The sequence below is a fragment of the Melozone crissalis genome, unplaced genomic scaffold (genome assembly GCF_028551555.1).
Source record: "Melozone crissalis strain CALT ecotype California unplaced genomic scaffold, PUWL_Pcris_2 ptg000012l_1, whole genome shotgun sequence".
Lineage (NCBI taxonomy): Eukaryota > Metazoa > Chordata > Aves > Passeriformes > Passerellidae > Melozone > Melozone crissalis.
In genome coordinates this window covers 10472241-10499445 of record NW_026535790.1, presented here as the reverse complement: position 1 = coordinate 10499445, position 27205 = coordinate 10472241, and the positions used below count along the sequence as shown (strand labels likewise).

The window sequence follows — 27205 nt, the reverse complement described above, 5'->3', positions numbered from 1 at the left end:
TCATACAGAAAGCTGCAACTGCAGATATCAGCAGTCATGGAAATAAATTTTATTATGTTGTATGTACAGTACTAGTACAGTTAGATACACTAATCATGGGAGGAGGGGAGGTTGCTATTTTTTTCCTGTCCCATATGGTAATAATTTTGTATGATTGAACTGTTATGAGCTAAATAAAAGTACACATTAACTGTAAGATACATTGCAAATACATTAAATCTTCCCTGGAGTTTTAGCAAGTACGTGCTTTTTCTATCATGCATTTGGAATTATTATTACTGGGCCATAGGATTTATAAATAGATTTGGCTTCTTCTGCAATACTTTATGGGCAATTATTTCAGAAATGAAGATGCAGAGCCATGGATAAATAAAATAATTGCAGCTGATCAGGCTTTATTTACTGCTGTCACATTTCCCTGACTGCTACACTTCCCTCATTTGCTCCACTAGCCTGAATCAATGACCAGATGAAGAGCTGTCAGTTAATGTCAGACACAGAGCACAAAGGATGCCAAAGGCTGATTCTCATTTCCCCATTTCCAAATTCTGCCTGGGCTCTTCCGGAGCTGGCTTGCTCCCTGGATAAATTCAGTTTGGAATTGGGAGGCTGGGAAAGGGCAGAGCCAGTCAGAGGAGCTCTGCAGTGTGTTCAGCAGTTTTCCAGGGAGCACATTTTGCTGTGGCTGCCCTGTGGAAGGCACTGCCAAAGGTCTGGAGGGCTCCCCTCCTGTGAGCAGATGCCCAGCTGTGTCAGGGAAGGGCTGGCATGGTCTCTGCTATCTGCTGCAGTGCCACCCCAACAGGTATTAATTCAGTTTGGAAGGCACTGAGTACAGCTTTGTGTGGCAAAAACAGCTTTCCAGGCAATTTCAGCAAAACAAATCCAAGCAGAGCCTGGGACTGGCCTCATGTCTACAGAATAGCCTCCATGTACCTCACAGCATCAGCTTTCAGTATTTGAGATCTCAGACAGGATGGGAAACTCTGGATTATCAATATTCCTCAGGATCAGGCTTGAAGTCCTACACTCAGCCCTATCTAATAATTGTGTTACCTGGGGTTCAGGAAGGAGGTTGCTTGTCTGAAGAGGCTTATCAAGTCATGAGAAAAAAAAATGTAATTTCTGCTGCTTTGAAAAGCCACAGAGCTGATAACACAGAAACAAGTGAAATGTGTAGGATGCACCAAGTGGAGACAACCTGAGTACCCACCAATGGCTTCCTTCAATGAGCTCATCTCAGGAGTAGCCACTAGGATGACATTTCATGGCTCTAACCTACTTAGAAAAAAATTGTCTGCCAGCCCTGATGAGCAAAAATGTCTCTGAGCTACCTACAGCCTCCTGTCCTGGGAAGGAACATCCAGCTTTGTGAGGTCTGGATAAAAAGGGTACCCTACAGGAAAGGGGAAGCACAAGAAACATCATGGAAGTTGTCAAGGACCTTAAGATGATCCTACAAGCATAAGTCTCATAGATTTAAAGCCTTTTAATTTATTTTTTTTTTTAGTTTCATTCTAGGCTGCTTATTTCTGTATTTTGTATTTCTGCAAACCTCTCTAAGAACTTCATCAACCACAGTCCATAAGGTGGAGAAAGAGGCCAGTGGGACCAGATGCCAAAGGAGCTGGGAAGATTTATGCTAGCTGAGCATCTGGCTCCCTGTTCTCTGTTATCAGAGTGGAGACAAATGCCTGCAAACACCCTCATTCCAAACCACAAATGTGCTCAGCCCCACTCAGCACAATTGCAGCAGTGCTGCTCCTGGAAGGTGCTCTGCCTGGAAAAGCAGCTGCTGAGTGCCCCTTCCAGGGGTTTATGCAGTGCAGAGAGCAGTGAGAAAAGAGAGGGTTGCTGCCCCTCAAATCAAGCCAAGGGAATTATTAAGACATCATCATTTTCTGGTTTTGTTCTAGTGGGTGGTAGTAATTGCTTCTACACAGGAACGTGGCTACACCTCTGTTGTCATCCATCACCTTGCTGGGGCTGTGCAGTGTGCAGTATTTTGATTTGACCTCATTAGCACTCCCAGAATCACAATGTCACAGCAATGACAAAGGCTGAGATTATCTGCATTTGAGGAGATGCAGAAGGAGCATGTCACACACTATGTGAAAATCCAACAGTGCAACACGACTCTGCCAAATACTCAAAGGCAGCCTGAATAATCCCCCTGGCTCTTGATTTTGCATGTGGGACAAGAAATGATTAGGAATTGTGCCTGTATGCATTAAACCTGCAGATAAAGGGGATGGGCTCATGCCCTGGTGATCTAAACCCTCAGGGAGAGCACAGGGAGAGGAAGGGCAGGTGCTGGAGCAGATGCTCTCTGCTACCACCTTCCCTCTGAGCTGCCAGCATCATCTGTGCTTCCTCCAGCCTCTCCCAGGCAGCCAGCAATCCCCTGGAAACGTGGAGAGATTTGTGTGCCATTTGGGAAATGACACAGAGGCATTTGGCCTTTGCAGAAATGCCTTGTGCTCTCTGGAAGGTCACAGGATTTTCTTGTGATTCCCAGGATAGAGGCACATAGGGAGGGCTCCTGCTCAAACTTGGGTTGAAGGAAGGTCAGACCAATTTTTTGACCCTTCTGGCAGTCAAATAAAATCAAGTCAAATCTGTACTTGTCTGAAGTCAATCTACAACAAAATCTGTCGTGGAACAGGGAATCTCTCAGCCTTTAACCAGCAGCTCCCCCCTGAGCTGTGCTCCCCACTGCAGCTCTAACACATATTCCAGACCTCCCATTCTCAGCTACTTTAGTCTTCTATGGATCATCTTAGAGGAAATTAACTCAACTTCCCTACAGTGGGAACAAAAAAAGGAAATGAATTGATGATTCCAGTGGTACCCTTGACACAGATCCTGAATAGCTCCTTAAACACTTTGCAGCCCTGGGGGTCTTTGCTAAACCCTCTACAACAAGCACAGAGTCATTTTCCCCCTTACAACACAAACACACAGGTCAGGATTCAGGAGTCTGTTTTGTATCTGAATAATTTCTCTCATCTCAATGGGATCCAGGCAGGCACAAATCAAGGCTGCATAATCCCGGTCCCTCCCTTTCTCTCTAGAGTCATTACCTTGCAGTACCACTCTTGGATAAACTCATTTTCACAGACTCAGCATAGACCCAATGAAAGGACTAATACAACTCTTTAATGCAAACAACAATAAATCAACTGATTAAATTCCAATTTATCAGACAAATACTCTTTAGCTCTTCCCAAAGCTGTTCTGAATCATCTCTCTTGTCTGGCCATGCTCCAGAGGAGCACTGACACTAGATAAAGCTCAGACCTATGGAATAAGTTCACATAAGATAGAAATGCTGAAAACATCCTGTATTTATGACAGGAGATTTCACAGAGATCACAGTGAATAACATTCCTGAGAAGACTGTAATGTCTCTGAAGCCTCCTCAGCATTTCTTCCCAAGACCAGCCTAGCAGGACAAGGGCTCAACAGACCCTGGAGCTCCAGGCTCAGCAGCAAGGCTCAGGAACCACACATATTAACCTTGGGAGATCCTACAGCAAAATTTAACAGCTGAGAAAATGGCTGCTCCACCACAATTCCACTTTAAATCACAGGCTTTTTTAACTTACTTCATTGGTTTGAACAATGCTTGTCCATAGTTCTGGAATGTCATGATCAGCTTCAGCTGGGTGCCTCCTGATTTCATTGCTGTGGGGAAAAAAACACAAAACAGTTTTAAAATGAGACATGTGGACCTACTGACACTCATTTTCCTGGAAACCAAATCATATCTGCTTTTCTCTGTATCAGTTCAGCACTGTGACATCAGAGTGATCAGGGTCACCCCAGCTGGGCAGCAGATTTTTCAGCAGAGTGCAGGGAAGGGCATTGAGTGATGACCAGGGCTAAACATGGATTGCATTTCCTGAAAATTTTTGCCTTTTTCTGGCCATCATGGGCTCCATAAGCACCCCAGATGAACAGTATCCATAGGAGCAGAGAATTGGAAGGGCTTTGTGTGCTGACCAGGACTAAACAGGGATTGTATTTCCTGATAATTTTTGCCTTTTTCTGGCCATCATGGGCTCCATAAGCATCCCAGATGAACAGTACCCATAGGAGCAGAGAATTGGAGTCTTGTTTTCTCCATCTCTTGCTTTTGGAGTCCCTTTTAACAAGGGACTCACACTGGGAAAGGAGATGGGGCGCTCTCAGAGGCAGCTGCAGCTGGGACGTACGGCCCAGTGCACAGCAGACAGCTCCTTAATTAAAAGTATGAGCAGATACTGTAGCAATCTCTGATCTCTGCTGTGATTTTAATAACTGTTCCTGAGCAGCAGAGATATGTAAATTCCCCTCCTCTGTGCACAATGGAAATGTAGCCAAGCCCAGCCATCACCTTCTAGGGATTCCAAGGTGGTTCATGCATGAGAGCCTGGCCTGGCTGGGAGGGCACAGGAGGACAGTGAAGGTGACAAGGACAGTGACTTTGCTCATCTCCCAGCTGGGAGCTAATGGGAATTTGATACTCATTCATACCATTCTGAAACACTTGGACAATGCCACAGTAACAGCTGAATTATAGTGTTTTTAAAATTAGGCTTTTTTAAATAACATATAAAAGAATTCATAAAAATGCATTTTACTTGATGATAAGGCCACTTAAAAAAGATAAACATAAGCTTCAGAAAACAGCTGCTTTTCTGCTGCCTCATTCACAAGCTTCCTAATAAATGAAATGACCTATAGCCTAACTCCTAAATGCACCTTTGTGCTGGGGAGGCCAGCAGGGCTGGGTGGATGAGTCAGTCTTTTAAAGATGCTGTCTAGGAATCATCAGATAATCAATCCCTTTCTTTGCAGTTCTGACAAAAGCCATGTCAACTGGAGAACTACATAAATGTCAAGTTATCTTGCTCTGTAGATTCTGGCTGAGGGTTGCCCTTGTTCCACCTATGCAGCTTGTACATGTTTTTTCTCTAACCAATGCCATTAGCTGCATATCTTTTTAATTACTCATCTCTGTGCCTTATCACTGATAGGTCATCAGCTCACTTTCAGCACTTGTAACCTATATTTTTGCAACAAAATGCTATGTAAATCTGGTCAATGTAATTACACTTCTCCTAGAATAAAATCCCTCCTCTCCTGCTGTTTTGCTGATCCCAGCCTTCTCTTGCCTTTCCACTTTATCCCAAAGGAACAAATAAATAATTAGAAATTAAAGGGCATTAAGCAATTTGCACTGAGCAGGTAAAGCAGAAGCAGAGGGATTTCCTGGATTAAACTCCCTCCCCTGTGCAGGACAGGTCAGTTGAACTGCACCTGAGGGCAGGAGGAGCACAAGGCATTTTTCATGCCCAGCTCAGGGCCTGAGGACAATGAGAAGCAGAAACTTTCCAGCCCAAACCCTGCCTGTGGTGCCCTGGAGCTATCTGTGAACTCTGGAAACAGCCCTGGTTAGTGTGGGCAGATGGAGCTAGAAACATGGAATCACACAATGGTCTGGGTTGGAAAGGACCTTAAAATCCACTCTAACCCCCCTGCCACCATAGCAATGCAAAGAAGGAAAAAAAAGAAGTTCCAACACACCCTTCTCTAGGCACAGAGCTTCAGATACTCAAAGGACTGGTTTCTCAGCTAATTAAAGCCACTCAACAGATAATGATTTTATTAGCAGCCAAACTCAACAGTGAGGATGTCATCACCAAGCAGGGAGAAGCATGAAGAAGAGTAACAATTCAGAGTAATTCTTCCATGAGACACAAAAGCCTGCTTTCCTGTCAGAAGGAACTGAGCAGAAGTAAGACAAAAGCATCTCCCTCATCTTTTTAGATCCACCATATTGTATTGCCTTAATTGCTTGCACCAGCGGCCTCACCCCAACACAAGTTTTGCTGGCTCCTCCACTGATGCTTTGGAACTCTGAAAGCAGAGGGGGACACTGGTGGGGACTGTGTCCCATTGTGCTTTAGGGCAGGGCAGGGCAGGGTGGAACCCACACGGAGCGTGGAAAATGTCCCAGTGCCAGAGCTGCCCCTTGGCCTTCCCTCATTGCCAGAGCTCCACCTTGGCTTCTCCCCAATGCCAGAGCTGCCCCTTGGCTTCTCCCCATTGCCAGAGCTGCCCCTCGGCTTCCCCCCAATGCCAGAGCCGTCCTTTGGCTTCTGCCATTGCCAGAGCTGCCCCTTGGCTTCCCTCATTGCCCAGACTCACTGACTCACTGCAGCTCTTCCCACTTTGGTCTTCCAGTGCCACAGCTGTGCTGGCCAAGCTGGGGCTGGGGCAAGGCCACCCTCCACATCCAGGCTGGATTTTGACATTGTAATCCCTGCAGAGAGGGGAACTCCTAAGCTTGGACTGTTTCTTTGAGCTTGACAGGACCCCTTGCTGTACCTGCACACCTTGCTGTACCTTGCTGTACCTGCAAATTCTAGCCTTGGAGCAGCCCAGGGTGCCCAAATTTTGGGGGTGGCAATGCCAGACAGGAGCAGATCTCTCTCCACTCCAGGTCAGATCACTTCCCCTGTCCTAATTTAGCATTACATTTGCACACTGGCTCCCCTCTCCTTTTCTGAGCTGTGCTCCTCCCTTTCCTCAACGTGTCACTCTGGCCACTGTGGCTTGTCATCTTCTGGGGGTTTGTCCCAAAAAACATCATTTGCTCACCCTGGTGCCTTTATCTGCTGCCCACAGGCCATTCCTGAAGAATGCACAGCACCCAGGAGCAGCACATCCCATTTTCCAAGGAGTGCAGGGTGCTGCACCACTGCAGTCTGTCACATCTGTGAACAGCAGCTCCAGGGATTTTTACAAAAGCCTTGCAACACAAGGCTGTGCTGGCTCCAAAGGAACCACTAGTCACACTCTAAATTCACCTTTTATTTCTTTGAAGTATTTTAATATACTGTAACACCATAGGTCACAAACAGCTCTGTACAGGCTTTATAAACCTGCTAGCTCACAGCAGGTACTTCAAATCAAGTCTCACACAGCTCCTGGATGTACCGGCACACTGCTAAAAACAAATCCCAATGCCATCATTACTTTTCATCTTCAGGCAATTCAAAGCCTCTCTTTTCCTTCCAAATAGAAGGAAATGGAAAGCAGCATTAACCTTTCCTGTTAACCCAGTGTAAGGGCTCTAGGGTGTGATCAGAAATCTTCCTAACTTCAGGAGGCTTTGCAAAAAATTCTCTGAGATATCTTTTTGCTTGAATGTTTGGGATTAGAGTCTTGTCCAAAGATTGGTGAAATTGGGGGGATTCCTTCTGTTTTCTCTGGCAGACTTTGGATCAACCTGCAAAAATCCCCACTCCATTTCCATCCCTGGCTTTCCACCTCCTCTGCTTTGCTCCATGACAGCCCTGATGCTACCAGCCTGTCCAAACCACATGGTTTTCTGATGGAGAGAGAGAGAGTCCCAACAGGATCTCTGAACTTTTCCTGATTCTTTTGGTCAGCAGCCAACAAACATTTTAAAATGTATTTAATTATGCAGAGCTAATGCCTGAGAGGTGAGATGCAGTCACAGTCTGGGATGCAGTTAACATCTGAAACAGAGGATGCTCAGATCCATTTTGGATTCCTATTTATAGATCAAGCTTAAATCTAACATAAACATGTTGATTGGCTTTAACAAGTAATGCTCTGCCCCAGGCTGGAGACATGGCCCTGTACAAGCTGTAAAGAACATATTTAAAAATAAATTCAAGCCCTCATCATCTCTTAGTTTGTCCTTGCTCGGCCAACTCTGCTAACTTGTTTTTTAAGGACTTTTTGGACTTTTAGTCAAGAAAGTGAAAGATTTCTGCAGGGGAAGAGATCTGTGAAATTATTCTAAGGCTTTGCTGTACATTTTAAGTCCTCTCCTTTCATCTGGAATTGTACATTAAATCAATCTGTTGACTCTGGCAGATTCATTGTTTCCCTAAGCAGTAAATCAAAGATGCTACATTTCATTGTTTCTCACAAGTTCTCGAAAGCACTTCTTCCTTTCCTTTGGATGAGATGCTGATGATTTTCTTTAGAGCCAGAATTAATGTCCAATATTTAGAGTCTTGTCATTCCCTTCTCTCTTTTCTCTCCCTGCCTTGAAGCAGAGTCCACCTCAGGTAATTGCAGCTTCTATTCCCAGTGTGAGTAATCTCACACACTTGCTTTCTAATTACTGCCTGCACAAAGTGAAGGCATCACAGATTCACAAATTACCTCAGCCAGGTAGTCAGCTCTCTTTACAACCACAGAATTAAAGAATCAAAAAAGAATCAAAAAATAAGTCCCAGCTCCTCAGAGGAATTACAAAGTCTATAAAAATCTCCTCTGGACAGCAAGACCAAGCCCACAGTGCCCCTCCAATGCCCCATGCCAGAGCTGGTGCTAACCTGCTGATAGTGCTGCCACAATTATGCACAGACATCTTGTAAATATGCAAGAAAATAGCTAACTATGGTTATTTATGCATGCAATAAGCAGCTATGAAAGGCGAAGGAAATGTGCAATTGCCTGTGCATGTGCTTCTGAAAGCCAGGCTTCAGTGCTCAGTGAAAAAAACAATTCTCTCTAGGCTCCTATTTATGGCAAGAGGAAATTTTCGGTGAATTAAATCAAATTAAGAGCTATCCCTTTATGCTGAACGAAATGAATAGGCAATATGTGTATATATAGATGCAGGGCACAGAAACAATCCCAGCCCAGGCCGGGGTAACCCTGTCCTTTCCCGGGCCAGCTCTAGGTGTCACTGTGGGAGCTGCATGGGATGGGAAGGGATGGGATGGGATGGGAAGGGATGGGATGCTCCCTCCCATCCAGGGATTTGTTCCATTTAAACTTCAACATCAAGAAAATGTCACCTTGGTGCTCCCTGCTCCTGGGAATTGCTTCTGTCACCGTTTTCGTTTTGAAACCCCACAGCACACGGCAGAGTGGTGTGAGTGGTGCTGGCAGATGTTGGGGATCAGCCTGGTCCCCACTCCCACCCATAAATAATGCAGGGTGAGCAGAGAAATCACAGCGTGGCCAGGAATGCTGCTCTGCTGCAGTTTGGATCTAATTACTGCAGGTATCAGGCAAATCATCTAATTCTATTAGAGCCAGAGTAAATCTGAACACTGGCAAGAAACTGGATAAAGCCATATCCCATTTCACCTAATGCATGTAACCCTGTATATTTAATTGTCCTGCTTGCTAAAAGGAGCCTGAAGACCAGGCATTATCAAGGTTTCAATTTATTTTATACTCCTAACTTGACATCTTTCCAGCTGCCTTGAAAATAAAAAAAACAACCCAGCCAAAATTGACCATAAGGAAAAAAACCACCAAGGCTAATTAGAAGATAAGCAGGAATATGCAAAGAATGTAACAGCCCTATAAATGTCCTTTGGTCAAAAATATTACTCTTTATTAATCAGCTTACATGCTTTTGAATCCCTCAGCTGCTCTGCAGTAAAGCTGAAAACTGGCAGGAATTACTTTAAAACATGTATTTTTAAACATCCAAAGAATTTGCACCATAAGAGAAGTTGCATTGGGCAAAAAGTAATTTAAAAATGTATATTAGCAATATGGTCTTTATTTCTTTGCAAGCTGAAAAAGCTCCTGGATCCCCACAGGGTTAGGCAGTGTCCAAAATTCAGATCCTGGCATCTCCATATTGGCAAAAGTCCCCTTCCATTTCCATAGACTTGATTTTAGACTGGGATTTATGTGTAGGATTCATTCTCTGTCAGTTCCCATAGTGGCCAACAACAACACCAAATACACCTCATGGTTTAATTTATGGAAATTATCCTGATTCATTGCTAGAAACCATGGCTCTGTGTTTTTGTTAGAGGCATAAGAGGCCCTACCATGCTCTTAAGAGCCTTGTTCAAACATTAACAGAGACAATCCCAAAGGGACTTGCTAATAGCAACCATAAATCTTCCTCTGTGCTCCCATGGCCCTTTCCCCCCATTGATCAGAAAGCTCCATCAAGATCAGAATTAATGGAAAGCCCATGATACATCTGTATGACACATCAGGTGAAATCATGGCCTCAGGGAAGCCAGTGGCAGAATCTTCCACTGTCGTCACCAGGGTCAGGATCTCACTCCCATTTTTTATGATAATAACTCTTTGCTGCTGGGCCAGCTGAAGCATGGAGAGGTGAAGCCACGTGCCCAGAAGCGCAAGTGAACACCAAGCCCAGAACATCAAGTGAAGAGTGAGCATTAAACTACTATTTTTTGCTTTTATCTCCCTTTTTTTCCCACCAGGTTCTGTGTCCCTAATCCACCTCAGCCACCCCCTGCTCTGCAGGATGGACAGACTCCATGGCTCGAGCACTGCTGGGTTTGCTGCAGACCTCTCCTCCTGCACAGACAGTGCAGCTGAGCTCCGGACTGCTGGGGAGGTGAGCAAAGATCAATGCTCAGCAGCCATCTGGTACAAACTGCTGCAGACAGTGCTCTTTGTGCAAACCTCAAGGGATGGCTCTGTTGGCATCACCTCTGCCCTCTGGGGACAGCCTGGGCACTGCTCTGTGTGGGGACAGGGATGGGCACAGGCTGCATCTGTCCCTCCCCAGTGGATGTGCCCAAGGAGCAATGCTCACACATGTGTTACCAAGGCCTGGCTCAATCCCCATTTGCATGTACCACTAATATTCCAAAAATTGGTGGGTATTGAGGGGTGAGGTCAGGAAAGGTGAGGGCTGTGTCTGGGAGGGAAACACCCAGGCTGTGTCCATACAGTGCCCTCATCACCCTCCAGTGCAGAACAGAGTAGCACGGGCAGTCTGCTGCTACCTGCAGTGTCACCTCTGAGCTGGGGAAGGGAAAACACATGGCTTAATGGGCAAACATGACCCCCTAATGAATCTGATCCAGACTTTTGGGGACAGAAAACCATCACAGGTTAATAAACAAGCCCATGTTTGTCCTCTTTCCTGAGCTACAAGTCCATTGGACCTTTGAAGCCAACATGTGGGATGGCACCTGGGTATCACAAATGCTTTATTCAAAGTGCTGCTCCAGCAGAGCAATGCACTGAGCACAGCCAACATTCACTGGGCTGAAGGTCTCCTGTGGCATCCTGCACTTTACACCTACTCCATCCCAACCAGCTAAATCAGCCCACTGCTGATGACCAAGTATCTCCTTTATTCCTGCTCAGCAGCTGCTGTGATTCACACAATGGAAACTGTAAACCTTCGGGCTGCTTGAGCTATTCTTGCCCAGACCATTTCCTGCTGAAGCCAGGGAAATTTTTGCCTTGCAGGGTTAAAGACCTGCTGACCTCATCCCACGGTGCCAGCACACCATCAGCACTTTCACGGAGCTCCTGCTATTTCATCCCTCTGAAAGAGACTTTGCAACTTTGTGGTCAGCACAAGTAACTCCATTTTCTGCCTGCTGGATGGAAACCACTGCCTGTGCTGCAACTGCCTGCCTCTGGAAACCACGGGGTGTGCACTCGTTTAGTATCCCAGGGCTTTCATCTGAGGTTGTGACATTTCTTCCCCTGTGCAGCTACGCAGCTAAATTCAAGAAGACACACGTTGCCATTGAACAGCCCTGCAGAAAAGCCCCGAACGGTGTCACCTTGTTTAACCAGAGCCACAGGCTGACATGGGCACATCCCAGTTGAGGATTTACAGGCAGAGCAAACAGATCTGAGCTCTGCTCATCAGGAGGCTGCCTTGCCTGGAGCTGCCTGCCATGCCTGGGGAAGCTGCAGCTCCTGCAGCCGCAGAGCCCGCGGTGCCACCGCAGCCACTGCAGGGCAGCCTCTCCTCCCCTGGCAAGGCAGGGCTGCCAGGCACAGCCTTGTAAATAATAATCAGCCAGAAATACAAATCTAGCTGCTGTCTGCTTCCTGCCATCCCCCCTTCTTTTTGTTTTTGTCAGCACATTTATTTTAAGTAACTGAAGAGGGCACTTTCAGCCTGGTCGTGACTAAAGGATCTCTGACACAAATGGGGTTTGCCTTGCTGGCAGACTTGGCAATTATTCAGGTAATACAGAGCTGGAATTATCTCTTTATGTTGAGCAGGGAAAATGAGCAGGGAAGTAGGAAAGCAAAGTTGCAGAGATGCTGGAGAGAAGCCATGCAAAATATTAATACTCAAACAGCAGTGACATCCTGAACAAAGAGCTAATAATGATTAAAAAAATAGCATATATCCAAACATACCAACACTGGTTATCTTTTGGGAGACAAGGTCTTGCAGTAAAGCCTCAATTGCAGGATTATGTCTGGAATACAGCTCGTACCGATTAATGCCAATGTGGAATTTTAACCAGTTTGGGTAGGAGTCTATGGAGGTCTCTCCAGTTGGCAAAAATTCTTCATGATGATCTTCATTTTGCCTACCACCAAAAAAAAAAAAAAAAAAAAAAAAAAAAAAGAACAAGATAAAAACCCAAAGTTGAGGAGAAAGAAATAATGTTACAGTTTGTAGCACTCATCAAGAAACAGGGCTTCAAAATGTGACAACTTGGAAAGGAAAAGCGCTGCAGAAGGGAGAGAGATTCAGGGTTCCTCCCTGCACCAGGAGCCTTCTCTCACCTGGGACCGGTGGGGAGATGGATTCCCACTTCCCCTCATTCTGCCTGGCTTAACATCCATGAAAGTCAGCAGCAAAACTCAGAGAGGCATCACTGAGAAGGGCAGAGGCCCTTCTATAGCAGAAACACAGAGCTCAAGTTTTACCTTGTGTTTACGTTGCATTATGCTGCACACAGCTTTTCCAGGTCTGACTCAAGTATCAGCATCATCCTGAACCTTTATTTAACAGGGGCATGGGGCAGAAAACCAAGATTTCAGCAGAACCTGAGCTGTGGTACCCAATGCACCCCTCCCTGCTCCTTCTTAAAGAGGGAGAATGAGAGAAACTGCATCACTGTAAACTGGCTGCTAAAGAAGAACTGGCAGATCTTGCCCCTCCCTGAGCAGTAGGAACCTACTACAGCAAAGAATTAACTAAAATGTTCACTACCTTCTGAAATTCACTTTAGTTCTGCGAACCTTGGCTGCAGCCACTAAGGAAAATATGTACAACAGGCAGCTGCATTGTGGATATCATGTTGATTTCACTCTTCGCCTACTGAACAGACTAACCCATATTTTGATCCAGAGTTCTCTGTGTTTACAGTCATCTCCAGATGTTCAGGCATTTGTGACTTTTTTTTTTTTCTTTCTTTTTCTTTCAGGGAACCCAAAACTTTCCAGGTTATTTCCTTTCACAGTCAGTTAGGATTATTAGATGGAATGGGCCTGGACAATTCACATGCTCATAGGGCGGAAATCAGAATTATTTATCCTCTCTTTCTAAAGATTTAGATCATGCTGGCTGCTCTGCAGCTTGACAGAGCTTTTGCACGGTACAATGCAGCTGTTTAAACATTACAATGTCAGTGTGTTTGGAAGAGGGTGCTGTTGTATTAGACAACCCTTTTGATTTTTCAGTCATTGAATTTCTCAGCATTTCTTAGGAGCCAACAGGGCATACGATTCACAGAGGCAACTGACTGCTTTGAAGGCTGGAGAGCAGCGGAGGTGCAGGGCACTGGGAATTAATTGAGGATGAAAAATGTAGCCCAGATCAGATCCTGAAAGTGGAAATACCTGCCAGCATGAATGCCTTTGTGGCACTCGAGCCTGCTTTGGACAAAAGTTAATGTATTACTGTCTGGCCTCACTGCTCAGCCCCTTCACCTCTGGGTGGGAGATTGGGAAGGTGCTGGAGAGGAAGGCTCGCTGTGAGCTCACCCTCTTCCTCACACCGTTCTGGCAGCACCTTCCTCGGCTGCAGCTGCAGATGGGGCAGACCGACCCCTTGGCCTCAGCGCTCCAGCACTGCCGTGCTCCCGTGTTTATTCTGTATTTTGGGGCATTTATTTTCCCAAGGAACACGACCGGGCGAGCATGTGAAGGGTTGCTCTTTTTCACGGTGACCCCGAAACGCTCCGTGCTTATTCTGTATTTTGGGGCATTTATTTTCCCAAGGAACACAACCGGGCGAGCATGTGAAGGGTTTCTCTTTTTCCTGGTGACCCCGAAACGCTCTGTGTTTATTGTATATTTCAAGGCATTTATTTTCTGAAGGAACACGACCGGGCGAGCATGTGAAGGGTTGCTCTTTTTCCCGGTGACCCCGAAACGCTCCGTGTTTATTCTGTATTTTGGGGCATTTATTTTCCCAAGGAACACGACCGGGTGAGCATGTGAACGGTTGCTCTTTTTACCGGTGACCCCAAACCCCTCTGCCCACTTCCTAAAGCCACGGCACCCTAAATCCCGCATTCCCACGGAAGGGGGACACGCCACGTCGCCACCCGCGGTCCCACTCACCACTCGGGCTGCTCGGCCACCCGCGGGTTGAACCTGATGTCGCTGTTGACATTGAAGAGGAGGTCGCCGTCGGCCAGCGGGGGCAGGGCGGCGCGGTACAGCGGGTGCTCGAAGAGCGCGGCCAGCGGGGCGGCGTTGCCGGCGGGGGGCGGCGGGCGCGGCGCCCCGGGGCCGATCAAGCGCCGCGCCCTCCCCGCCGCCGCGCCCCCGCCGCCCGCGCCGCCCGCGCCGCCCGCCGCCCGCTCCGCCGCCGCCTCCCGCGACTGCGACGAGAGGTTGGAGGCCGGCTCGGCGCTGAAGTCCTGCAGGATCCGCAGCGTGTGCTTGCTGGGCCAGCGCGGCGCGGCGGCGCGGGGCGGCGCGGCGGCGGGCGGCGGGCAGGAGCAGCCCGGGCGGCTCTCGGGGCCGCGGCGCTCCAGGCGCGGCAGCAGGTCGATCATGATGTGCATGGTGCAGGCGACGAGGAAAACCATCAGGATGAGCACCCGGAACTTGCGGACCAGGAGCATTTTCATGGCCGGGGCGGCTGATGAATTACCGGGGGAGGGGGAGGGAGAGGAGGCGGCGGACAGAGCCCCCCCGGGTCGGGAAGCGAGCGATCAAGTCAATAAAGTTACCTCCATAGGCGCCGGGAAATAAACAGGCTAAACCCGATAGGTCCTCATGTCTCAGTATCATCAAGAACTTGGGAGGGGGGAGGGAAAAAAAAAATAAAAGAGAAAAAAAAAATTAAAAAAAAAAAGGAGCTCCGGACCGAGCCTTTAAAATCAACAGGAAAACAATGCCAGCGGCATGGTAATATAGAAAGCCATCTGTTCACGATTTCTCCCTCTTTTTATTACAGGGATCACAACAAACAGGGAAAACTGGCTCTCGGAGAGAAACCGGCATCAGACACAGTGGCCGATTAAATAAATTTTTTTAAAAAATGGGGAGGAGGAAGGGGAAAAGAAAAATATTAAGAAAACCTGTGCAGAAAGGCGACAGAAGAAAAAAAATCATCCATAATATTTGGCTGTGCTGGAAACGCTGACTCCTTTCCCTTGGATTTGAGCAGTGATGCAGCAGAAGCGCTCCCCGCTCGCTCTCGCTCCCTCTCTTCTCTCAGACTCTTTAAGAACATTGGCTGGAAAATCATTTTCTTAGAGCGGTTCCAGTTTCTTCATCCATCGCGTCCAGTGCTTGGGAGAGATTAGTAAGTTCAACTGAGATCGAGTCTGGGTGGCTGCTGTATCCGAGCTGGGCTTGTGCTTTGGCTTGGGTTGGTTTTTTTTGGCTGCAAAACTGTCTGATGGCACAACTGCAACATAAAGGTTAAATATGGCACAGGAAAAAAAAAAAAGAGGGGGGAGAAGGAAGGATTAGAGGAAAGAAACTAATATAAATCAGTAGAGGTTCTTTTTAGCGAAGAGGTCTTTGATCTCTGCTGGGTCTTACAGCTCTTTCTTTTAAAGAGAGAGAGAATGGAAGAGAGAAGGGGGGAGAGAAGGAAAAGGGGGGAGAGATCTTTGGCAGGTGCAGAGTGAAAACCTCTTTCAGCTACACTGAATTCTGGAGACTGGTTGGACTAGTAGCTCTGCAGCTCCAGCTTTCAGTGGGTGTGTTAAATATTATGAGCGAGCCATGATTCCTGCCTTCCTCACGTCATAGTTAGGAGATTGGCTAAATAAACGCTACAGTGATAGTAACAGGAAAACCTCAACCAAAAGAGGGTTTTTTTCCCTCCTCTCCTCCCTCCTTCCAACCCCCCCCCCCCCTCCTTTTCATTCTACTGCAGCTCCAGCTGGGGCAAGGAGAGGGCGTCTGTTCCACAAAGGTTTGGGGGAAAAAAAAATAAAAATATAAACGCGAAAAGGAGAGAAGCGGCAGAGGAGAGTGGGATCGGCAGGAAGAGCAGAGCGGAGCAGCAGCGCGGTGTGTGTGTGTGTGTGTGTGTGCGTGTGTGTGTGTGTGTGTGCGTGTGCCCGGGCTGGCATCGCCAGTGGCGCATTCATTGCCCGCTGCGCTCTGCCCCGCCCGGCAAGGGCAGCCCGGGCAGCCGCTCCGCTGCCCCTGTGCCCACCCCGAGCTCCCCCAAGCGGGGGTGATAACCCGGCAGCGAGCTGCCCTCCCTCCTGCTGGCTCCGTGCCCGGTGGCACAGCGGGCTGATGGAAGGGTGGCCATGGGGCCAGCACAGCCCCGAGAGTGATGCTGGCAGCGCTCCGACAGCGAGGCACTCTGGAGGAAGGAACGAGCTGTTCCTGCTTCTTCAGGTGATCAGGCAGGGATGATCAGCACTGGCAGAATCGGGCAGGAACTCGGATTTCTGTCTTTGGCCAGCGTTGCCCTGGATTCTGTGGTCCATAGCAGGGCTCCAACAGCTGCTGAGTTGGGCTGTAGGACTGAGAAAGATGAAGTGCATACCCCGACCCACCACCACCTTTCCACAGAACCATCTCAATGCTGAATGTGGCAGTCCATTTTTCCCTGAATTAAACCACATCAGAGTATTTCCTTTCCTCAAAAACTCTTTCCTTACCCACCAGGCTCCATCCAGCACTGTTCCCTTACTGGCACTTCTGCAGAGCCCCGTGCTTTGCACTCCTCTGGAGCACATCCATGCAGTGTTGGTGTCACCCTGTATTGCACGAGGGAAATCACTGGCTTTCCAGCAGGAAAAAACAGATTGATGAACCAAAAAAAAAAACCTCAAAAAAACCCGCAAAAAACCCAAAAAACAAAACACCTAACAGGATCATGATCCTATAGACTTCTCTGCACCTTTGTGGAGAGACAAAACTTGCTGTCCTAGAGAGACCTGGTGGTCCCAGGGTTCAGAGGTACAACTGGACCCTTCAAGTGCAGGTGTACTCAGCCACAGAAACACATTTTGCTACAAAGCCAGAAGCAAGGCTTTCTGTCTTTTCCCACCTTTTTTCACCAAGGTCAGCTTGGATAAAGGCTGTCTGGACATTGACTATGTGGCTGCTGGAGGAGGGCTGCAGAAGCCACCGAGGGGTGAGTTCAGGGTAAGTGGTTCCCTGTGTATCATTTCAGTTGCACTCTGCTGTGGTTTTTTAAGGAGTTCTGGGGGAGCTGTTTGCAGCACTTCAAGTGAGGATAGATAAAAAAACACATTATCTCCTTTAGCAAAGCACAGTAGAATTTGTAAGTTGCAAATTTTGGCTACATTTTCTTAGTGTTGGCTCTACTAAAACTAAGGCCTGTGGTGTTAGATGAGGGTGAAACTGAGCAGCTCTGAGGGGAAAGTTGCAAATTACTTAAATGAGTTCTTTAAGTTAAAGTTGTTTGAATTTACTTTACAGTAAAAGAACATTGTGTCAAACATGTTGTAACTCCTTGTGTAAGAGCTTTGTAATGAACGGGAGACTGGCTTTGAAATATAATGCAAACAACTAGATGTAGTTAATTACATGACTTTCAAGGGGTGAAAATGACAATACTGTGAAAAAGTAACTAATTCCTCTAAACAACATGTTTTTATTTTCATCAGTGTGACCTTTAGTGCACATTGGCTATTTAGTTAAGTATGGTTTAATCTAAATTGTGTCTGCCTGTAAACTGAATCTCCCTGTCTTCCACAAGCTGTTTATTCCTTGAGCCTTTTCAACACTTGAGTTTTATCTCAGGATGTGAAATTGATAGACGTACTGTATTCTCTTCTGTAACTGGCCTCTGTGGACAAGTTTTGACTGGACCAAAGTGCCTCAGAGAAGTGAATAAAAGAGTAAAAGAGCTGTCTTATGTCTCTGTATTTGTTTCTCAACTTTAGTATCTACAAATGCCTTCAACCACTAATGGGTCATCTGTGAAATGAGATGTACTGGCCAGCTGGTGAACTCTGGCAGAGAGTGAGCCTGTAGCTTTGCTTTGGATGATGGGAAATGCATATTTCCTTCTTTCCTGAGCCTTTTTCTCCCTGTCCTGAAGGCTGGTTATGGTCAGCAGCAGCAGTGTGTTCCAGCCCCTCTGTGCCTCTCAGCTGTGCTGATTGGTGCAGCCCAGGGGATGCAGCCGGAGCTCAGCTGGCTCTTCCCAAACCCTTCCCAAACCATCACACAAGGAGGATGCCAGCCCACTTGTTTCTTACAGACCTTTCCCATGTACAAGAGCACAGCCCTGCTCCTGTCCTGGGGCCACTGTGCCCTCTCACCTCTCTAAATCATCAGTCTGGGGACACAGAATTAGTGCCAAGGTCACATTTGCATTCCATGGGGCTGGCAGAGAGCCTGGGGTTCTGGCCAGGGGGATGGGAACTGAAGCACCTGCTGGCTTGGGAGGGCTGAGGTGGCTGTGGTCAGGAAGCCACGGATTGTTGGTGTGTGAAACCACTGGGAGAAGTCAGGAGTGGGCTGCAGGTCAGGACAGCCTGGAAATTGGGTGGCAGGCAGGCTCAGGGACCAGGTCTGAGGTTTTCCAAGGCTGGTGCAGCCTCCCAGGACAACCTCTTTGCTGGGCAAGTGTGGGCTTGGTGCAGGAGAGTTTGTGCTTGTGCTGGGATCTGGGGGTTCAGTGATCCACCCCTGCTAGGGAAGGGTTCCCTTTTTCTGCTGCAAGGGAAGAAACGGGGATTTGTGTCCCTACATCCCTGCCCAGGCCCTGGGCCCTTCCCTTCCAGTGCAAGTGCAATGTTTGCATGCAAGTTATCTCCTCTGGCTTCAAATATTTGCCTTCAAGACTGATAAAACCCCCAAAATTTTTGGTAACTGCTGACTATTGTTCAAACAGGCTTTTAAGTACCAAACTTGTATGCATGGAACCACAGGTTCTTTGTGATCATGCCTGATTTGGGCAGCTGTTAGTTAGAAGTAGAAGATAGTTATCATTTAATTTTCCAAATTAACTTGGTCTTAGTAAGGAATATTTCAATATTTCTCCTTCACTAAACTCTACACTGGAGTTCATATGGAATTCCAGTATGTGGCAAAGAGCTTTCTATTTCTGCTGTGCTATGTGTTGGACCAGCATTACCCCTATAATTTCTGGCATTATGTAAACAAGAAAATAGTAAGTTCCTAATGGAATATTATGACATCAATAAGTCATTGCATACAGCTCATTTCAATAATATAAATTAAATCAAGTCATTCACATCAACTCTTTATTTTATTTTTGGTCATTGAATTAAAATCTTTCTTTTATTGAAGTACTTGAATGTTATTGGGAATTTCACATTGAATTGCTACAATCACAAGCCAGGATTGCTTTTGATCTAACAAGCTCCTTAATTTGGTATTACAGATTGGCATTCAGCACTTCTTTGCATGTTCTACCCTTGCTTTTATTTGATAATACAATCAAGAATTCAGGAGGGGTTACTGTTGTATATCCTGGCATTTTTTCATTGTTCTGTGCATGAATTAATACCTTATCTGCTGCTGAAATCTGGGTAGATGTTTATTTTCCCCATTTTTGCCTGCCTGCTGAGCAGTGACAATGGTCAGTGTACGTGACAGTGTGTTCAGGTGAATAAATGAAGCGTGGTTTGGGGTGAGCAAACATCCCCAGCTATTATTTTCTGCTATAACGGTTTACAGCCTTCTGATGTAAAGCCTGAATGCAGCAGGGCAAGCTGTAAGTCAGGCCTGATTGCACATTTTGAATCAGTGTAATATTTTTATTGTTACTTCTAATGGCAAAATGGATTTTCCTTCCTGAGAGCCTCTGTCTGTGATGCTGGAAGTCCTGAGGGCATCACAAGCCTTGCCTGCCCCTGTGGCCTTGCTGCCCAGGGTGCTCTTCCTGCTCTCCCTCTCCTTCCTCCCTCTGAAGATTCATGTGCTGACCTAATTTATTGGTGCTGTGCCTTATAAACACAGATTACACTGGCACTCTGATGGGTACTGCATATTAACCTCCCACACTGCCAAAATCACTTTTATTGCTGAGGAATACACTTGGTGCTGAACAGGAGGTGGTTCCATAAGCTTGATTTCCCTGTCAGCTTTTTCTGTGTATGAGGAATCAGCAGCACACGGTTCAAGCGGTGTGCTGATATTTTTTCAATAATGCATACTAATGTTCTTTTGGCTGCCTTCTGGCCCAGGGTTTTGTTAGGTATTTGGTACTTTTTTGGAATGAATTTTGAGCAAATCTCCACTCCCAAATCATGTGGTCACCATGGTGGCTTCGCTAAGGATGCCTGAAGGGGCACTGAGCAGCAAGCTGGAGCTCAACAGAGCTGAAAGGAGGGACTGGTCCTGTCACATCCTCAGGATAAAGGGGGGCTCTGTGTGGAAATGCACCACCAGCCTCAAGTGATTTCAGAAAGCCAGAGATTCTAGCTCCAACCTTTTCCTTTTGAGTATTCCCATTATTTAATTTGGGATGCAATATTCTGGATGATCTAAACCCCCAGGGATTTCTTGATCAGCCTGCTGGAAGCACTGAGCTGGTTATTCCATCAAGGCACTGGAACAGGAGGGTTTTTTTCCCTGCCTGTTTGTTACTCCTCAGCTGTTGCTGCTGCAGATCAAGGGCTGGCTCCTCAGCTGGTATCAGCTGGCCCTGGTTTCAATGAAATGTCATCTAATTATATCAGCTGAGGATCTGGGCCACAATGCTTAATTCTTCCACTGTTTGGAACAAAGAGCTTCCTGGCCATGCAAGAACAAAATTCTTGTTGTTGCTGGAGTGATGGGGTTGGGCCTGTGGAGGGATCACATTTGCTGCAGGCATTCAAGTGGAGTAGTGATCCTGCATATATCTACATTACAGAGGGGCTGAGAAATTACCTTCCTGAGTGGTAGGATGGTATAAAGAAAATTAGTTATTAGGAGGTTGTGTTCTTATCTAAAAATTATCCCTGAGACCAAGTCAAAACAAATTATCTTGATGTGCATGACATAAGAGCATGCACTGCTTGAGTTATCATAATTTCATCTTCTTACAGCAACTAATTCCTCTAAAAATAATTGTGATCAAATAGCCTGTGCTCCTTGTGGACTTTCTGAGTTAGTGCATGAATCTTTGTAAAGCATAGAAAACATGGCTTGCTAAATTACACATAAAATAATTTTTGCAGTTTCAGTGAAATTGAGGAAGCTACCTGATTTATGCCAGAAAAAAATGCATCCTGCTGCTAAAACAAGCTACACGTGCACACAGAAAGCTTCTGCCTACTGCAGTCACACATGGACCCATTTGAGTGCATACAGAACTATGAACAGCTTAATTGTATACTGAAGGATGTCTTCTGGGAATTCTTTTTTTTTTTTTTAGTCTAATTTTGTTTCGTATGGATGTTTTGACACCTCAACTTGAGCTTTTTTTCCTCTTGGATGGCTAATTTTTCAATCAGATCATTTTAAAAAAAGCCACCTGAGAAGTTGAGAGCAAACCACAAGACATTTTAAACATGTGACAGCCTGAAATAGAAATTAAAATACTAATAGAAACCCTCTTGGGAGAACCTTACAACTAGGCAGTGTATCCTAATAGCTGTGAATTACTTTGCCCCTGGGAGACACCAGGATTCTCCCCAACTTGGGTGCTCCTTGCCAACGTGATTCTGAGAATTTGCTTCGGTTCTGTCTCCTTCTCTGATGGGAAGGATACCCTGGAGCATTTTGAGATCTGTTAATAAAAGCCACTAAAACAGGAAAATGGTGGTGTTTTAGGTCTTGCTTCTTTGGAGAATAATTCATACTCCTGACTTTAACCCCACGAGAAATTCGGAATCCTAAAAATATCCTTTATAGGAAGGTCTGAAACACTGGGACTTGGGTGAGTCCTTGAGTCATGAAACCCCTTAAACTTAGCAGTCTCCTTATTTCTTGGCTTGGTGGGAGCATCCTTCCTGATGAATTGCTCCTTGCCCTGTGGTTTGGGCCTCTCCTTGCCCCCTGCTGCTGTAACCCTGCTGAGGCTGCAGCTGCTCCAGTGCCAGGTGTGCAGCTCCTGCTGCACAGCCCTGAGCTCAGCATTAACCCATTCTGGCCTGAACTAGGGTGGGCCCAGGGCTGGCTCAGCCTCGATGGAGATGTAAGGAGTCTGCTGTTATCTTCCCAAGGGAGGTGGTGTTTCTTGGGGGTCTCTCTCCCTCCCTTCCCTTCAGCAGGATGGGTTTTCTTGGAACTGTTTTGCTGTCAGTGATTTCTGCTTTTCTAGTGTTAATCTGTTTTTGTTTCCCTAAGGGATTTTTTAATACTGTCTCACTTTCTGGATTGTTATTTTTGATATGTTGCAATAGTAAATTTTAGCAATTAGATGTGGCTATTTTGCATTTGCTGTTGGAGGTTGGAGGTGTGTAGCCCTTGTTGTGCTGTTATGGGGGAGGGATGATCTATGAGTTTGGGAATGTGTCAGGGTGCTGGGGGCAAGTTTGTTTTCTGTATCCATTTTTTCTTGTCAGGCCTTGGGCATCTCCAAGGCATGGGTCCAAAAACCAGAGACAATTGAGACAATTTAGGTGCCTGAGCTGGAGGCATAATTGCCATAGACTCCCTTGTAAATCAGACCTAATTGCCTTTGGGTCTGTCATTTAGTTGAGAGACCAACATGGTTTTCCACATATAGGTTGGAGTAATAAGATTTGATTTATCTGCTCTGTCTCTTCAGAGAGGGGTGCTTTGGGGCTGGGTATCTTCTCTGTTCTGAGTTTGTACAGAACCTACAGCAAGCAAGCTGTGTCCCCAGGTGAAATCCAGGCTGGAAGGAGGGTGGGGATAATATCCATACCCAGCACCTGTAATCCAGGGGCAGAAGGAGTTGCTCACTTACCTTCACTGCTGGAAGATAAAACTCTAGGCAGTTGCCAAGAAATGTGTCAAGGTTATGGCTCTCAGGTGGGCTGGAAACACGAATGTCAGACATGCAAAGTGAAAGTGGCTTTCAGTGCAGGCTTTGTCCTTGTTGGGTTCTTTGAAGATTGAGGTTACTTAAAAAGAAAGGGGGGATAAAAAAGGTTTCCATGGAAATTTTTTGAAGCCAGAGGAGTGAATATTGGTGTTCCCTTTGTTCTGTGTTCTTCACAGCTGATAGAAGTCACAGTGTAAATGGACTTAACTGCTGAGTGACCTTTGACAAAGCCAGATAGGAAGTCTTTGTTGTTGTTGTCAGTGATTGTAATTTCCTTTTTTTTTCCAAGGTAAGAAGTCTTTTTCAGTGTGGTGATTCACTAGTTTTAACTGAAACTTTGAGACAGAGACATGGTGACAAGATAGTGATTGCAGTGAGTAACAAGGCTCAGTCAATTATTGACCAGCCCATCTCAGCACCTTTGTTTTCCTTGCTGACAAAATATCACAACCTTTATACAAAGAGCTGAGCCTGCAGGAACCCAACATTGCTCATTCTGGATGTCACTGTGAGAAATGAACATTTGCTTGTTATAAAGTGAATTGAATTCTCTCCTTGCAAAGTTTCTTCCCATTATCTTTTGGATTAGTGCTCTGTACATGGCTGTCTGCTCTGATTTCTGTCCTTTCTCATAGGAAAACAAGCAGAAGAGGTAAAAGCCAATGCAATGGCTGTTTTCTGAAATATTTTACAAGACACTAGCACAGCCAGCTAGAGCAGGGCTAGGATGGCCCAGATCTCATCTGAACTCTTCAGACATGACTGCCATACACACAAATGCTAATTTGTTGACTCATATTTGTGAATCCTCCTTCAGGAGTTGTATCCGCTATTGATACTGGAGATGATAATTCCAAGGGCAAATGGGCTTTGTAGTGACAGTGGCTGCAAAGCTCTGCTGTGCTCATATTTTATGGTTCCAAGTTGTGCAGCTCCCTTGCTCCTTTCAAATACAGGTTGTGCCCTTCTGGCAGGCTAACTAGGGCACAGGGATGGGACTTTTCTGTGCATTTTTCATAGGTGTTACTCCATTCAGCACTGGTGTAGCTCTGAGAAAGGGCTCATGCATGAGATCCCTGAAGGGGTAGTGCCATGGCTCAAAGCTTTTTGACTCGATGTGATGAGAAGAGCCTTTTTCAATTGGATCTGATTCCCTCAGCTTGAGGTGAGCCAGCAAAACGTCCTTGCTAGTTCACTGAAATCAACAGAAATTTGATATTCAAACTGAACAGATTGAAGTGAGAGGCTGGTGAAGCCCTCGCACATAATTCCATCACCAGGAGCAGAGGTCCTGCTCAGCTCATAGAGAGTAACCCCATAAATGTGAACAGACTTCCTTCCCAACTCACTAATGATCACCACTTTGATGGACTAAGTTCTGCAAGACTCAAATCAATGATATTGGAGACCTCCATGTAAGGCCACAGATGTGTTTTGCTTGTTATCCAAAGGGCCCACTTTAGAATTCCAGTCTACAAATGTAGTTGAGGTGGGAAAGTCAAGTTCTAGGGGTAAAAAAGTGAAAATTAAATTTAGTAGTTACAGTGTGCAGTGATGCAATAAGGTTCCTGGCATCTGATTGCTTCTGTCCCACAGATAACAAATAAACCAGCAAGAAAAAATAAAAGTTGCATGAAGAGCAAAGGAGCAGCAAATTCAAAAATGCATCAAAGACAGCACATTGAAACTGGCAGAGTTTACAAAAAAGCTTTTGAAAAAAACCAAAAGTTAAAAGGATAAAGATCAAAGGAAGAGCAAAAGGAAATAAGGAAAAATAAATTAAAGAACAAAATTATGAAGCAAGAGAGCAAAATGTCTTATACAGGAGGACTGAAAATGAAGGACAAAGAAAAATAATGAAACAAGGGAATAACAAACGGCAAGAGCAGCTTTGAGAATAGTTTGCGTAGGTGTTGGTAGTGCAATACGAGCACTTCCTTTATAATTTTCATTTTCTTTTCTTTTATTGTTTCTCAACCCAGAAAAGATAATTATAAGTTCCTTCTAATAATAATTACAGGTAGGCTGTGCCTGCTGCCTCTAGGATCTCTCAGAAGCAGCGCTGTGGGTAGCCCAGACCTGCTGGGAGGCTTTGCTCTGTGCCCCTGGCACAAGTGGGTGGGTGGGGGTTGCAGATGGCAAAGGGCAGAGCCCTGGAAAGTGCTGGAGTTTGGGCAGGACTTGGGGGTGTTCCTGACAGCTGGGTGAAGGATGGGGAGGAATCTTTGATGGAGGTCTGACAATGTGTGACTGGTCCCATCTGCTGCCTGTGGGGTGGTGCAGAGGAACATGAAGCACTTCTGCAGTCCACAGGGTCCTTTCTGCACCAAGGAAAATGCCATTTTACAGATCTTGTCACGTTGCTGTTAGCTGGAAACTCAATCAACACATGAATTAGGGTCAGAAGGTCCCCATGTGCCCCCCTGCACTGGTGCTCAGGGCACAGCAGCCCCAGTGAGGGCTGAGGCTGCTCTGGGGGTGTAGCTGATGCCCAAGCACACTCCAGGGTGGTCCCATTACAGAGGCAGCACAAAAATCTCTTAATCACCCTATTTTCCACCTGTTTGGTGTTATAAACCTGTGGCAAAATGGGGGTGAAGTGGTTGTTGTATCTCATGGGTCCAGCTAGACCCAAAGCATTTCCCTTGTAAAGAACCTTCCCCTCCACACTTGATCTGGCATTTTGGTTTATCCACAAAAGGGAGAGGTTGACATTGCTGCAAAACAGTTCAGAGTTCAGTTTTATTTGTACTAAAATACAAATAGGCTGGTGAATTGACCCTAGATGTACACCAGGTACCCACCAAAACTGCTCTATCAGCTGGACAGGGGAGGCAAAATATAACAAAAGGCTTGAGGGCTGAGATAAAGGCAAGGATAGATTAATCAACAATTACTGTTACAGGCAAAGGAGTCTCAACTTGGGTAAACAAGTTTAATTTTTTGCCTGTCAAATCAGAGGAGGATAATGAGAAATTAAATAAAATCTTAAAAATGTTTTCTTTTGGTTCCTTTCTTCCCAGGATCAGCTTCATCTGTGTGGTCTCTACCTGCTGCCCCCAGAGGGGCACAGGGGGACAGGGAATGGTCCTTTCCCTCAGACTGCAGGCAACTCTCTGCTCTGACATTTGGAGCACCCCTTTCCCCTCCCTCACTGACCTGGGTGTCTGCAGGGCTGTTGCTCTTGTGTGGCCTCTCCTCTCCTGGCTGCAGTTCTGAGGTTTTGTGGGGTTGTTCCTGTTCTTAAGCAGGGATCCCAGAGATGCTGATGGGCTCCGTGGCAGGTCACTCTTGGAGCCAGCATTGGCTCCACTGGGCACAGGGGAAGCTTCTGGCAGCTTCCCACTGAAGCCACCCCTGTCTACCCAAACCTTGCCATGCAAAATGAATATATAACCCTACCCCAGAGGGAAATATGGCAGTTTCTATGCCCTGGAGCTTCTTTTTCCACCATTAAATTTATTGAGGCCATGCTCTGGTGCAGCTGCTCGTCTGTTCCTGCCATGGCAGCAGGAAATGGGGGGAGACAGCAAATGTGCTCCTGGCTGTACCCCACAGGAGGTGCCATCTGAAGGAATTCTGTTCTTCACTTCTGGCACCTGACAGCCAGGAAGGGCTGAGGAACAAACTGCAGTACAGGGGAGTGAGGAGAGGAAAAAGGACTGAGCCTTAAAGAGGTGAGAGACACAGGAGAGGCAGTCACTGCTGAAGCCTTTTAATAAAAAATCATTTTCCCATTTTCTTTGCTCTCCAGACCCCAGTGTTCAGAGGGCAGGGGCAACTCTGGCTGCTGCCAGCTGGATCCTCCAGAGGTGCCATTCTTTCAGCTAGGGCAGGCTAATGCCAATAGTGGGAAAATACCCTGGATGCTGAATATTCACATTTGCATTCTTGAAACCCAAGCTGAACTTTTATTTAGTCTGAGTCATGATTCAAAAAATAAAATATGCACGGATCACAGTTGTGAAGAAAAGCAGCAGAAGTGGCTTTTTGGCACAAACATATGCAAGCCATATTTCTCTAGAAGTAATTTCCCATGGAAATTTAACCTCTGAAGGACACTGAAGTTAAATTAAACTGTAGGTTTTGTAA

General features: G+C 46.2%; 1 protein-coding gene across 1 annotated transcript in view; it reads right to left on the bottom strand.

The window, feature by feature from the left end:
* Window positions 1-16016, bottom strand: part of FAM20C (FAM20C golgi associated secretory pathway kinase) — a 56076-nt gene extending 40060 nt beyond the window's left edge. Inside the window, exons 1-3 of the mRNA XM_054271237.1 lie at window positions 14314-16016; window positions 12154-12329; window positions 3609-3687 (exon numbers count right to left, since the gene is read on the bottom strand). Of these exons, the coding sequence (XP_054127212.1) occupies window positions 3609-3687; window positions 12154-12329; window positions 14314-14828 (770 nt within the window). The 5' untranslated portion in view covers window positions 14829-16016. The remainder of the gene's footprint in view (window positions 1-3608; window positions 3688-12153; window positions 12330-14313) is intronic.
* Between the last annotated feature and the right edge of the window lie 11189 nt (window positions 16017-27205).